Source organism: Phacochoerus africanus, chromosome 5 (assembly GCF_016906955.1).
Source record: "Phacochoerus africanus isolate WHEZ1 chromosome 5, ROS_Pafr_v1, whole genome shotgun sequence".
In the NCBI taxonomy this organism is placed as follows: domain Eukaryota; kingdom Metazoa; phylum Chordata; class Mammalia; order Artiodactyla; family Suidae; genus Phacochoerus; species Phacochoerus africanus.
The window spans coordinates 74,387,615-74,401,307 of record NC_062548.1 but is presented as its reverse complement, the minus strand read 5'-3'; the positions used below and the strand labels follow the sequence as shown (position 1 = coordinate 74,401,307).

The 13,693-nt window shown below is 39.1% G+C and overlaps 1 protein-coding gene across 2 annotated transcripts in view; it reads right to left on the bottom strand.

Moving 5' to 3' along the window:
• EXOC6B (exocyst complex component 6B) overlaps nucleotides 1-13,693 on the bottom strand; it is a 597,903-nt gene that overhangs the window by 516,177 nt on the left and 68,033 nt on the right. For both annotated transcript variants that reach the window (XM_047781788.1, XM_047781789.1), the window contains exon 2: nucleotides 4,245-4,410. In XM_047781788.1, coding sequence (XP_047637744.1) covers nucleotides 4,245-4,410 — 166 coding nt within the window. The remainder of the gene's footprint in view (nucleotides 1-4,244; nucleotides 4,411-13,693) is intronic.

The following is a 13,693-nucleotide window of genomic DNA, read 5'->3' as shown; positions in this document are numbered from 1 at the left end:
TGCACAAGTGTGCATACATACACATATCAATACATATGGGACATACTGCTAAACAGGTTTATTCAGGACTTCTTGAAGCATTTGATATTCTACAGCATTGTAAATGCCCAAGAAGGAACTGTCATACAGTGTTTTCCAACTTATTTTCTACAACACCCTTTTACTGAAGATCCTCTCAAGAAACTAGGTTTTTAGGAACACACCCCTGAAAATTTTGCCCTGAACTATTATACACCACACACTATACCTGGACTATGGTTTTCTGAGCAGATTACCACATGCACTGCCATTATAGCAAAAATGAAGCAATAAACATAACATAAATGAATGGGAGTTGCTATGTTCCAATAAAACTTTATTTACAAAAACAGGAAGCAGCAAGCTGGATTTGGCCTGCAATATGACATAACTTGCTGATCCTTGGTCTAGAATAAGTGATATCTGAAGAGTTTATTATTCAAACCAATAAATGGCTGTTACTAAAAAATAGCATTAATATCAACTCAATATAAGAAAAAGTCTTTAAGTAATGTGAATAAAAAATGGGGTGGGTTGCCTTGAGTCATCATTATTCAAAAATAATTTTTTTCATCTGAAACAGGAGATCTCACAAAATTCAACCTTCCATAAATACTACTAAATTCAGCATCATTGGCTCTACTAGAATACTTTGTTTACCTTATAAAGATACCAATTCTGAAACTTTTTTTTTCTACCTCAAACTCATTGTAAGCATATTTTAGGAATTCCCATGGTGGCTGAGAAGGTTAAGAACCCAACATAGTGTCCATGAGGATGTGGCTCAATCCCTGGCCTCACACAGTGGGTTAAGGATCTGGCATTGACGCAAGCTGCAGCATAGGTCACAGATGCAGCCCAGATCTGTGACCTACAATCTGCCATTGCTGTGCCTGTGGCATAGGGCCAGCAGCTGCAGCTCCAATTGGACCCCTAGCTTGGGAATTTCCATATGCTGCAGATGTGGCCATAAAAAGAGAAAAAAAAAAAAGAAAATAAATATATTTTTACATTGCAACCCAATATACAAGTATAGGGAATGCATGGATACATACATACATATGTACACACACAAATATGAGCTGAAACAAAATTTTCAAGAAACAATGTTCATTCTTACTATATGTAATAGATTTTCCTTTTTCTATTCTGTTTCAATTATTATTAAAAATACTGATCCTGGCCCACTAAATTGATTTCATGCAAACCACATTTCTAAACATCCTCAGGAGCATAACCAAAGCTTCTGATGAGAAAGAAAAATACTATTTCAATACTATTTGAACATAACAATGAGAAGAAACTATGTTGCCTATCAAGGATGCTATTCTTGATTCAGAGAACATATATATGGATATATATACACACACACATACACACACATACATACATACATACTGTGAATCAAAAGAAATAGTAGGCATCCTAAAGAGTATACTTTCTTTTCATTGTTATGTTCAAATAGTACTGACAGTAGGTAATACTTAACCTTTTCCATTTTGTAAACTCTTTTCTAGAGTTCAAGAATCTTTCATAGGCTTTTACTACAGGTTGAACGGATCCCCCTAAAGCAGAGTCTCCCAGATGTTGCTGGTACACTTTAATCCCCTCAGCTCTCAGAGTGAGTGGAACCTGAAACAGTCAAAACCTTTAACTGGTAGTCTCTAGCTCGCAACATCCCTCAGGGGCATCCTGAGTAATGAGAGAGAATTTGCAACTTGAAATCTGAAAGAAGGAAGACAAGATGAGTACAAGCCAGCAGGTCATATCAGCAACTGGTGAGCATTACAGGCAATACTCAGATACTCTTCCATATGACCACTTCAGTAACCAGACACAGAGCATCCTGCTGCCCATCATGGAACAGGGGCCCAGGAAGCAGAAGGAGAAGTCTGGAATACAGGTATCCAACAACAGCCCAAAGTGAGCATAAATGAATGGGAAGCTGGGATGGCTGAGTGAGGACAAACTGCTCTTGCAAAAGCCCCATATCTTTGTTCTCACACATTTCAGATACTTTTGTCCACTTGGGGCTTTTTAGTATCCCAAAAATTTGGTGTAACTTTTTATTTTAAATAAGATCATATTGTTCATATGCATAATCTGCTTTATACATTAAGCAAACATTTCTAATACTTTCACATATCAGATATTCTTCTAGAATATATTGTAATTTATTATTCTTTTAAATGGATGTACTATGATTTATTTTACTAATCCTTTGCTAAATGACTTTCAGGGACATTTTAGGGTGGGTTGGTTGGTTGGTTGGTTAGTTGGTTGGTTGGTTGGTTGGTGTGCTTTTTAGGGCCATACCTGTGGCATATGGAAGTTCCCAGACTAGGGGTCGAATGGGAGCTATAGCTGCCGGCCTATGCCATAGCCAGAGCAGTGCAGGATCCTAGCTGTGTCTGTGACCTATACCACAGCTCACAGCTATACCGGATCTCCCACCCACTGATGAGGACAGGGGTTGAACCCACATCCTTGTGGATACTGGTCAGATTCATTTCCGCTGCGCTACAACAGGAACTCCCAACTTTCAGGGACATTTTAAAGTTTTAATCTTTTTAAAAAATCATATGAACATCTTTATACATGTACCTGTAGCTTTAGAATAAATCTTAAAGCTATGTGGAATTTTCAGTACTCAAATAAAATTGCTCTCCTTAAAAGTTGAAATAGTTTATACTCCAACCAGGCATTCCCAAGTTGATAGGTATCATCTCCAATCTTAATTAACATTTTCATCTTTGTCATTTTATTAGGTGGCATTTTGTTATTTAAATTTGCATCCCTTTAATTATTTCTCAATTATAGAGGTCTTTTGTATTTCTTCTTATGTAAACTTAATATTAATATGTACTTCTCAGTTTTCTATTAAGAGTGTTCACATTTTTCCTATTAACCTACAAAGACTTTCTCTATGTTAAGGTTTGTCATATGTATTTACAAATATTTTCATTTACTATTTACTTTGTAATTTTTAAGTTGAATGTAGAAAGGTTCTTTCATTTTAATGTTGTTCTATCAACATTTTCTTTCTGGCTTAAGAATTGTGTTTAGAAATGTATACCTCACTCCCAAAAATCACATAAATATTTACCTATATTTTCTGCTAGTTCTGTGATGATTTTGTCTTTTGCACTTAACTCTTTAATTCATCTGAAATTAAATTTGGTACATTGACTAAGAAAGGAGTCTAACTTAATTAAAACAGGTAAGTATCAAAGAACCTTAACGATAAATCAGAAGAGTTGTTACTTTTGGAGAGGATGGTGAAGAAAGTCACTGAGAAGAGTACAAAGAGAGATTTAATTTGCTTGGCAATACAGTTCTTAAGATGGCTGGAGAGTTGTACAGGTCCATTAAACTCTTATTTGGAACCTTGCGGCCCACTGTGTTTTGGACTTCAGAATTTTGGAGATTTTACGCAGATAATACGGTACAAATTGTTTACTATATAACACCCCTCAATGGATACTAGGACAGCATCCCATAATCAAACACATTAATATTTCCGTAGCAAAGTCAATTATTCAAGAAAAGTGAAAATGGCCAGCCTCTTTCCTAAACTCGAATCTGTCATATCAAGACCGTGTTTTGGTAGAAGACACTCCACAACTATCACTAATTTTTTTTCTTTTAGCTCAGATGACCATGCTACAAAGACCTCTACAGCCATGCTTTGCAATTCTGTCATTCAGCAGTGATGGCTTTTATCTAGCAAGGAAGTAGACAGTGACATGAGAGTCAACCAAGTTTCTGTTTGAAAGAAACTGTTACTAACTCTTGTTACTGGTTCTCATCCACATGCAGTTATCCCAAATAAATTTTTTTTGTCTCTTTAGGGCTGCACCCACAGCATATGGAAATTGGCAGGCTAGGAATCAAACTAGAGCTGTAGCTGCCAGCCTACACCACAGCCACAGCAATGCTAGCTCCTTAACCCACTGAGGGAGGCCAGGGATTGAACCCGTGTCCTCATGGACACTAGTTGGGTTCGTTACCACTGAGCCACAACAGGAATGCCCCAAATGAATTTTAACTTAAAAGAGTATTCTTTTTAGCTAAAAGTCATATTCCCAATTATCGATGTTTCAGTACAAATTCCTTTCTTACCTATTCAAAATTCTTTAGTATAAATAGGTAACCCACAATGCATTCCTCTTTAAATGTTAGGACCCCAGCACAGAACAGAGAAACAAGTCTTAGAGCCTCCTTACTTTGAGTTTCTGGGCTTCTCCTCTCACTTTCAACAGTTCCGTTATAGAGTCCACAAAGCCTTGGTAATGAAAGTTGCACATTTTCTCAATTTCTCGATCATGATTGCGGATACGAGTTTCAAGCTTCTCCATAAATCGTCCATGTTCCTCACCATCATAGACAGACCTTTTAAAAAATGGCATGAAGATTATACTAGATTTATATCTAAGAGAGAGAAACAGAATTACAAAGTTAGAAGCAAATGCGTTTAGAAATTAGATATTTAAATTACACAATCCATAGTGTAATCCAATTGTATTAATGTTGACCCAATGCTAGATGAGTATTTGTTTAGGAAAATCTAAATTTTTGCTTCTTTATATTTAAGTGTTCGAGAGTGTTCATTACAGAATCCTCATCATAGAATGAAAGGACTGAATTACAAACTCCTTGAACCTTTCTTTCTCAATTAAACTAATCTAGAAAAGCTTACTTTCGGATAAACCCAACTATCCAATCACTACAAGACTATACACAAGAAGTTGATGCTGCTTGAGAAAAACCACATAGCTGTGCTGCTGGACTCAGTTTAGGTATCTAAAGACAATTTTTGGCTGTTGTTGTTGTCTTTTTAGGGCCACACCTGCGGCATATGGAGGTTCCCAGACTAGAGGTCCAACCGGAGAGGTAGCGGCCGGCCTACACCAGAGTCACAGCAACACCAGATCCAAGCTGAGTCTGCGACCTACACCACAGCTCACGGCAACTCGGGATCCTTAACCCACTGAGCAAGGCCAGGAATCGAACCCGTGTCCTCATGGATGCTAGTTGTGTTCGTTAACCACTGAGCCACGATGAGAACTCCATCTGATGACAAATTTTAATTGGGCAGTCCAACACCGCTCACTAGTTACTACTAAAACTATCCCGCCAACATCACCACTGAAAAATCACTTTGTAGTCTCCAAAATGTGTGAAAACCTTGCTTTCTGCTCTCCTCAACTGTCTACCCTCTCACTTTCAGCTGCTGACTAACTATACACATCACAAGAAAAAAATAAAAATATTTCCTCTTCTCTCACTGAAATCAACCAGCCGACTTACATCTGAAACTCCTACTCTGTCCGCCCTCCTGTAACAATGGAAAAAAGTATTTCAAGCTCTTATCTATAGTCATCCATTCCTACTGCCTCTAAGAACTTTCTCCTGCAACTATTCCCTTTTATCCCTACTCTATATTTTCTCCCACTCTGCTAAGTTATTATCGTGGGTAAAAATAGGATTTTAAGACACCTGTCCTTACCTACACATTTCTCTCCAGCTATCAACTTATTTCTCTGCTCCTCTTCCCAGTAAAACTTCTTTCTACCTCCTCACCTTCCAATAGTTAGCATTCATTTTACTGTACCCGATGGCTGCATTTGCTGTGCTTTAAATACGCCTTCCTTCTTCAAACACTCTTATCTCTAGACATCAGTGATACCACACTATTGTTTTTATCCTTTCGCTGACTTGCCTTCTCAATCTCCTTCCTGAGCTCCTCCTCTATTCTTTCTCTAAATATTCCTAAAATCTCTTCTCTTGTCTACCTATATTCTCTCACCAAGCAATGCCAGCTAATCCCCATGGCTTTATAATAGCACCTGCTACAGTGATGATTTCCTAATCCACACCTTCGATTCAGAGCACTTCCCTGAGCACTAGACTCAAATGTCTAGCTGTTTAATATATACCATTCCAATTCGATTTTTAAAAGCCATCTCAAATTACACACACACACACACACACACACACACACACACACACACACACACAATCATCTATCACCAAACTATCTCTACTCCCAAACCTGTTCCTCCCAAAAGCTGTCCTACCACTCAGCCACCCCATTGCAGCTATGGCACTATCCAGTTGCCTAAGTCAAAAATCCAAATCCAGGAGTCACTCCCAATGCACCTCTTTCCATCACACACCCCATCCAATTCATTAGTAAACCCTGAAAACTCAACCTCCAAAAGATGTCTTAAAATTGACCACATCCCACCACTTCACTAAAACCCTAGTCCAAACCTGTATCACTGCCACAATGAACCAATGCAACAGCTTCCTAAAAGTCTCTACTCTGCACTGCACATCCCTCCTCCTCCCTATCCCAATGCAGGCACACGGCAGAAAAAACGATCTTTATAAAGCAATAGTTCAGTTTTTATCCACCTGCTTAAATCTCTCCAATACCTCTTCTTTAAAAAAGGAATAAAAATCTGGAGTTCCCGTCGTGGCACAGCAGAAATGATTCTGACTAGGATTCATGAGAACGCAGGTTCGATCCCTGGCCTCACTCAGTGGGTGGGTTAAGGATCCGGCGTTGCCGTGAGCTATGGTGTAGGTCACAGACATTGATCAAATGTTGCTGTGACTGTGGTATAGGCCAACCGCTATAACTCCAATTCGATCCCTAGCCAGGGAAGCTCCGTATGCCATGGATGCAGCCCTGGGGGGAAAAAAAAGGAATAAAAATCTTAAATGCTTACCATGGCCTTTAAGATCCCACATAATCTAGTCTCTGATTATATCTCTAACCTCATCTCTCTCTAGATCCCACCACTAGCCTTGTCTTCCTCCATCCTCTATGCTCCTGCTACACTAGATTTTTTTTTCAGCCTTCTTCCTTCCTGTTTTTGTTGTTCTTATGCTAGTAACACCTTCCCTTATATCCTCAAACAAGTTTCTCCTTCCCATCGTCCATGTTTTGTTACCTATCTTCCCCTCAACACATTCCAATTAGATTGTAAACTCCAGCCAAGAGATTTGTCTGCCATATTCACCACTGTCCCCTTAAAACAGTGCCAGACAAGTAGTTGGCAATGAGTAAACATTCATCGACTAAATGAATAACTAACATTATCTTTAAGATCACTTTGAGCAGAAAAAGTAAAGCCTTCTGGGGGACGGGATTAAGATGGTGGAATAGAAGGGCTGGAGCTCAACTTCTCTCCTAAAAACAACAAAATTCACAACTAAAGACTGAGCACTCTTCACCCAAATGGACTGGAAACCTTAAAAAAGATACCCTACTCCAGAAGAAAAAGAGGAGGCCACATCAAGAGGTAGGAGGGGCGATTTCGTGATATAAACAACCCCATACCTCCTGGGTGGGAAGCTCCACAGACTGGAAACTGGTTCACAGAGACTCACCTACAGGGGTGAGAGTTCTGAGCCCCACATCAAACCCTCACGTGCAGGGATCCGACACTGGGAGAAAGAGCCCCGGAGCATCTGGCATTGAAGGCCCGTGGGGCTTGTGCGCAAGAGCTCCACGGGACTGGGGGAAACGGAGACCCCACTCTTAAAAACCTCACACAGACTTTCACATGCACTGGGTCCCAGGGCAAAGAAAAGTCTCCAAGGGAATCTGGGTCAAACCTGACTGCAGTTCTTGGAGGACATCCTGGGAAAACAGGGGTGAACATGGCTTGTTGTGAGGGAAGGAAATTGAAAGCAAATCTCTCTGGAATATTCAGCAGCTGCCTTTCTTTGGAGGGGGCCATTTTGGGAAAATCTGGCCCCACCTGTCAGTCAGCTGCTGAGAAGCCCCAGGGCAAACAACAATCCAGGTGGGATCACAGCCCCACCCCTCAGTAAACAGGCTACCTAAAGACCCCTCAGACACACAGCTGCCTCTAATCCCATCCAGAGACTAAACCCCACCCACCAGAGGGATTAGAATCAGGTCCACCTAGCAGGTGGCAGGCATCAGCCCCTCCCATCAGGAAGCCTAAAGCAAGCCCCCATACTGACTTCAGCCACAGGGGGGCAGACATCAGAAGTAAGAGAGGCTACAGCTCTATTAATCTGTAAGAAGGTCACCACACCAAAAACCTATAAAAATGAAAAGACAGAGGACTATAACTCAGATGAGGGAGAACAGGAAAAACCCCAGAAAAACAGCTAAGTGAGGAGGAGATTCTTAGCCTCCAGGAAAAAGATTTTAGACTGTTGATGCTGAAGAGGATACAAGACATTGGAAATAAACTGGAGGCAAAGATGGATAACTTACAGGAAACACTGACGAAAGAGATACAGAAATAAAACTTAAACAAGAAGAGATGCAAAATACAATAACTGAAATAAAAAAATTCACTAGAAGCAGCTAACAGCAGAATACAGGAGGCAGAAGAACGAATAAGTGAGGTGGAGGACAGATTAATGGAAATTACAGATGCAGAATAGAAAAGAGAAAAAAGATTGAAAACAAATGAAGAGAGTCTCAGAGAACTCTGGGACAACGTTAAACGCACCAACATCCATATTATAGGGGTGCCAGAAGGAGAATACCAGCATTTTTTGCAACATGGATGGACCTAGAAACTATCGTGCTAAGTGAAGTCAGCCGTACAATGAGACACCAACATCAAATGCTTTCCCCGACATGTGGAATCTGAAAAAAGGACAGACTGAACTTCTTTGCAGAACAGATGCTGACTCACCGACATTGAAAAACTTATGGTCTCCGGAGGAGACTGTTTGGGGGGTGGGGGGATGTGCCTGGGCTGTGGGATGGAAATCCTGTGAAAATGGATTGTTATGATCATTATACAACTACAGATGTGATAAATTCATTTGAGTAATAAAAAATTTCAAAAAAAAGCCACTTTGATCTCTGACATTTATTCAACAAATACGCATTTGCTCATTAACAACATTTTATGGTTTCATAATCATTTGTGGGTACCAGATCACTACCCTGATCCTGTGGATAAGAGAGCAGATCAGTTCCACTGCCCAAAACTCGTAGTAACCATAGAAAATACATATACAAGTTTCGCTTCCAGTAAAAATTCTGAACACTTCAGAAAAAGCAGAACAACTCATTTTCCTCCTTTAAAATAAAGGGAAGAGATTTTTATATAAATTAAAATAATCTCTGTTTTGACAATTAAGACACACTGTAGAATAACTACTTGCCTTAAAAGAGCTATTTAGAAAACACAAGACAGAATCTACCATTGACATTTCAACTAATTTCAAATAAGCATAATTTCTCCCTTCCAAAGGAAAAAAAAAAAAAAAGAAAAGAAAAAGAAAGGTTTCCATGTGAAGGTACCAGTATGTCCTGCCATTTGAAGAAGATGATAACCACTGAAAATTCATCAATCTAAATGGCATAAGATGTGGGAGTTCCCATTGTGGATCAGTGGGTTAAGAACTTGATGCTGTCTCTCTCTCCAGACGTGGGTTCAATTCCTGGCCTCACTCAGTGGGTTAAGGATCTGGCATTGCCACAAGCTGTGGCATAGGTCGCAGATGCAGCTTGGATCCAGTGTTGCCATGGCTCTGGCACAGGCCTGAAGCTGCAGCTCCAATTCAACCCTTAGCCCAGGAACTTCCATATGCCGCAGGTGGAAGCATAAAAAGAAAAATAATAAATAAAGTAAATGGCATAAGATGTTATTCAATATTTACACAACCTCTTGGTTTCAAATTCAGTACATCTTGACCCAATAATACTTCTAAGCAACAAGTATACTTCCACCTACAATGTAAAACTTTGTTTTTTTTCCCTACAAAGATTTACGTGATTATGAAAAAAGACAACCTCAAAGAGAAGAAAATCCCAAAGTTCAGACATTCATAACTTACATTAATAATGCCTCCCTAGCATTGTGAACTTTCTATAAATAATACATAAATAAAAGAAAGTAAAAGTGGATTTTAGCTGCCTGTGTGGCCTTGGTTTTTAGCAATGCAAGTAACTGGCTAATGAGTCTTTGGCCAACTCAACTGATCTCTCTGACCCTTTCTCATCAGAAAATAGGAAGCAATCAATTAGAAATTCTCTTTAGTAGCAGTCTAGCTCTAAATTTCTACAGTTCACTTCCACTTTCAAGTTCAGTCACTAATAATGTAAAGACCATATATTTTCAGAATAGTGTAAAGGGGTAGGTCAAAACAACTTAATGAATTTTCTACATCCTTACCACTGGGCCTCACCTGTTTCGCCTTAGTGCCTTTATGATTCTAATATTCTTTTTAATTATAATAATGTTGAATAAAATGAAAAGTTTATAGTGGATCCTCTAAGTATCTTGGGAATTTTAAAAGTTAGAATAAAATGTAAAACCCACACATTTAAAACAGGAGTTCGGGACTATATTTAATTAACTTGTGTTCCATAAGTATGCATCGGGAAGCCCATAATTTCCAGATTTTATATGGATTTTATGCATAGAGGCAGAAGCACAGAAATGTAATTTTAAGGGAAAATGATCCACAGTTTTCATCTGGTTATCAAAAAGGTTGAAAAACACTGATTTAAAGGTTTTGTTTCAAACTGCCTAACATAGAAAAAGGCAATTATAATTATAGATCAGGGAGTTCCTATCATGGCTCAGTGGTTAACGAACCCTACTAGCATCCATGAGGACACGGGTTTGATCCCTCGCCTCATTCAGTGGGTTGTAGGAGCTGGCATTGCCATGAGCTGTGGTGTAGGTTGCAGACGCGGCTCAGACCCTGCGATGCTGTGGCTATGATGTAGGCCAGCGGCTACAGCTCCGATTTGACCCCTAGCCTGGGAACCTCCATATGCCACAAGTGCAGCCCTAAAGACCAAAAAAAGAAAAAAAAAAATTATAGATCAGTACCTAACAGTTCAACTTACATTAGCATTTCACATGTAACTCAGACTTAGTCCTAACCAACACATCTATCAGATAAAAAATGCTTGAAACAAACAAGCATTAAATTCTGGAAAGGTCATAGATCTCCTGAAGTTAACCTAATATTGGTTGTCAAAAAAATTATACTTCTTGAACAGAGTATCTCCTTCCTCCACCACAAATGGCTTAAACTGGAGAAAGACTGCCATCTAGTGACGGCCCATTTCTGACATTCCTTGAAACTTAAATTTGATGTAGCCAAGAGAGACTGCTTAAAAATCTAAAAACTATGTTCTATCATACTTGCTAGGCAAAGTCTTATAACTTATTGTTAAATGATATTTTATATAAAATACCCTAATCTTTAAATTTCCAATAGAAAGGAGAACAAAATCATATGTTTTTGGCACATGTGTGCCATAGTTAAAGCCTACGAAATAAACTACCACTGGTTTAATTATTTATGATATCCAAAGGATATTCTAATATCTAGTAAAAGGTAAACAAAAAGACTTCCTGGAAAATTATCAGTTTTTTTATGGCCTAAATTTTGACCACATAAATCTGCCCCATAGAGTCTAATTCCCCAAAAAACCAAAGTAAACCACAGGTTTTTGCGAAAAGTAAAATGTTTTATCTTAGTGTCCATATCTAATACATACTTCTAAACATTCCACCTAGATTACAAGAGAAACAAAACACTTCAGGAATTCTATTCAACAAAAATATTTATCATTCCATCATTCCCTGGTACTGAATCATTACAGGATTATACCACCAGCTAGAACCTATATCAGCTCCAATCTGTTTGTCAAAAGAGAAAAATAATAATAATGTAATAAGCAAATGTTATCTCATTTAAATCACAGGCACCTTATAAACAAGACATCACTCCCATTTTATAATTAAAGAACCTAAAACTCAAAAAGATGAAGTAACTTGCCAAATCCACACAGCTAGGGAGTGTCCTCTGTCGTACATCAGTCTGTCTCCTTTCAGAGCAAAGGAAAGCAAGAAAATCACATGGACCCCGAAAACATTAGAGTTGAAAGAGGCCTTAGAGATGGAATACAAAGCTTTTATTGTACAATGGAGGAAACTGAAGCCAAGAAAAGTTAAATGCCTTAATCAAAATTACACTGCTTGTTACTGATACATGTGGGCCTGACTCCCAAAGAAAACACAGTTAGGAAAATCTAATGCAATATGAAGCCTGACAAAGCTAAGTGGTTTTTAAAAAGACACACACACACTCACGCACGCATGCACGCGCATGCACACACCTTGAGATGAGTCAACCTCCTGTTAGTTGTGCCTACACAAGAGATATTTATTCTTCTTCCTATTGGAAGAGTCCCAATTTGTTCTGGTATTTCATCTTTCCATCCTACTGCAAAGGGTAAATACTAATTAATCTGTAAACCAATCATGGAAATTCCATTCTCCATGTCCATGGCCAGTTAACAGGTGACACAACTCACTGACACAAGTAAAAGGATGTTTGGAAATGAGGATCCAAGAAAAGGTTTCTTTCCTGAAGGATGCAGGACATTGTCCTGTATACAACCATCCTGCGATAAGAGGAGATATTGCCAATAATTTGAGGATAAGGGGAAAGATGGAAAACATGTTGGTCCTTAATGATGAACCAATCCTAAAATAGTCCTATGCCCAGACTTCATGTTAAACGTGCTAATAAATTTCCTGTTTTAAGGGAAATTTTCTATTTCCACTTTGTCTCAATATTCTGCTATTTGCAAAGGAAAGTATCCTCCATGTACAACATTGTCCATTCTTCAAAGGTAGCAGGCAAATCAAACAACCAGCAGCAAGTCAAAGTCTACACATTGCTAAGGAATCGTATTCCCAGGACCTCTACTGATCTTCCCCTTTTTCTTCCAATTTAATTAAGAGTTTGGGGATCCGGCGTTGCCATGAGCTGTGGTGTAGGTCACAGACGCGGCTTGGATCTGGTGTTACTGTGGCTGGGGTACAGGCCGACAGCTACACAGCTCCATTTTGACCCCTATAGCCTAGGCACTTCCATATGCCACAAGTGCAGCCCTAAAAAGAAAAAAAAAAAAAAAGAGTTAACTTGCATTCACTCTTCAAATCTCAGCTTGCACCTTACTTTTGCTGGAAAAAATGTAATCACACAGACTCTGCTATGCATTCCTCTCTTGTAATTAATACCATCACAGAATTTTCTATTTTCTATTTTTATTTTTTTTGCTTTTTAGGGCCATACCCGAGGCATGTGGAAGTTCCCAGGCTAAGGGTCGAATCAGAGCTGTGGCTGCCGGCCTACACCACAGCCACAGTAACGCAGGATTGGAGCCACGTCTGTAACCTGCAACACTGGATCTTTAACCCACTAAGTGAGGCCAGGGATCGAACCAGAATCCTCAAGGATACTAGTCGGATTCATTTCTGCTGCACCACAACTGGAATTCCCCATCACCGAATTTAACCATATCGTGGATACCCATTCACTTGACAATTTCACCATACTAAAACATTACTCTTCTTGTGGGTTGAGACTGTGTCTTACCCATATTATCTCCAGCTCCTAGCACAGAGCCTGGCACAGAAGAGATCCTCCATGTATGCTAAAGAGAGAAAGAGAAGGAAGGGCAGTAAACTAAGATGTGGTTTTCAGATTGTCTCAAAAATGGATGCAAAAGAGGATCATAACAAAGTTTATCTGCTGAGATGTTTTCAGAAGCAAAGAGAACTTCAAGACACAAAAGACTGAACATTTTGCTTTTTGTTTTTGATTAATCCAGGAAAAAATTCCAGAGTTTGTTTTG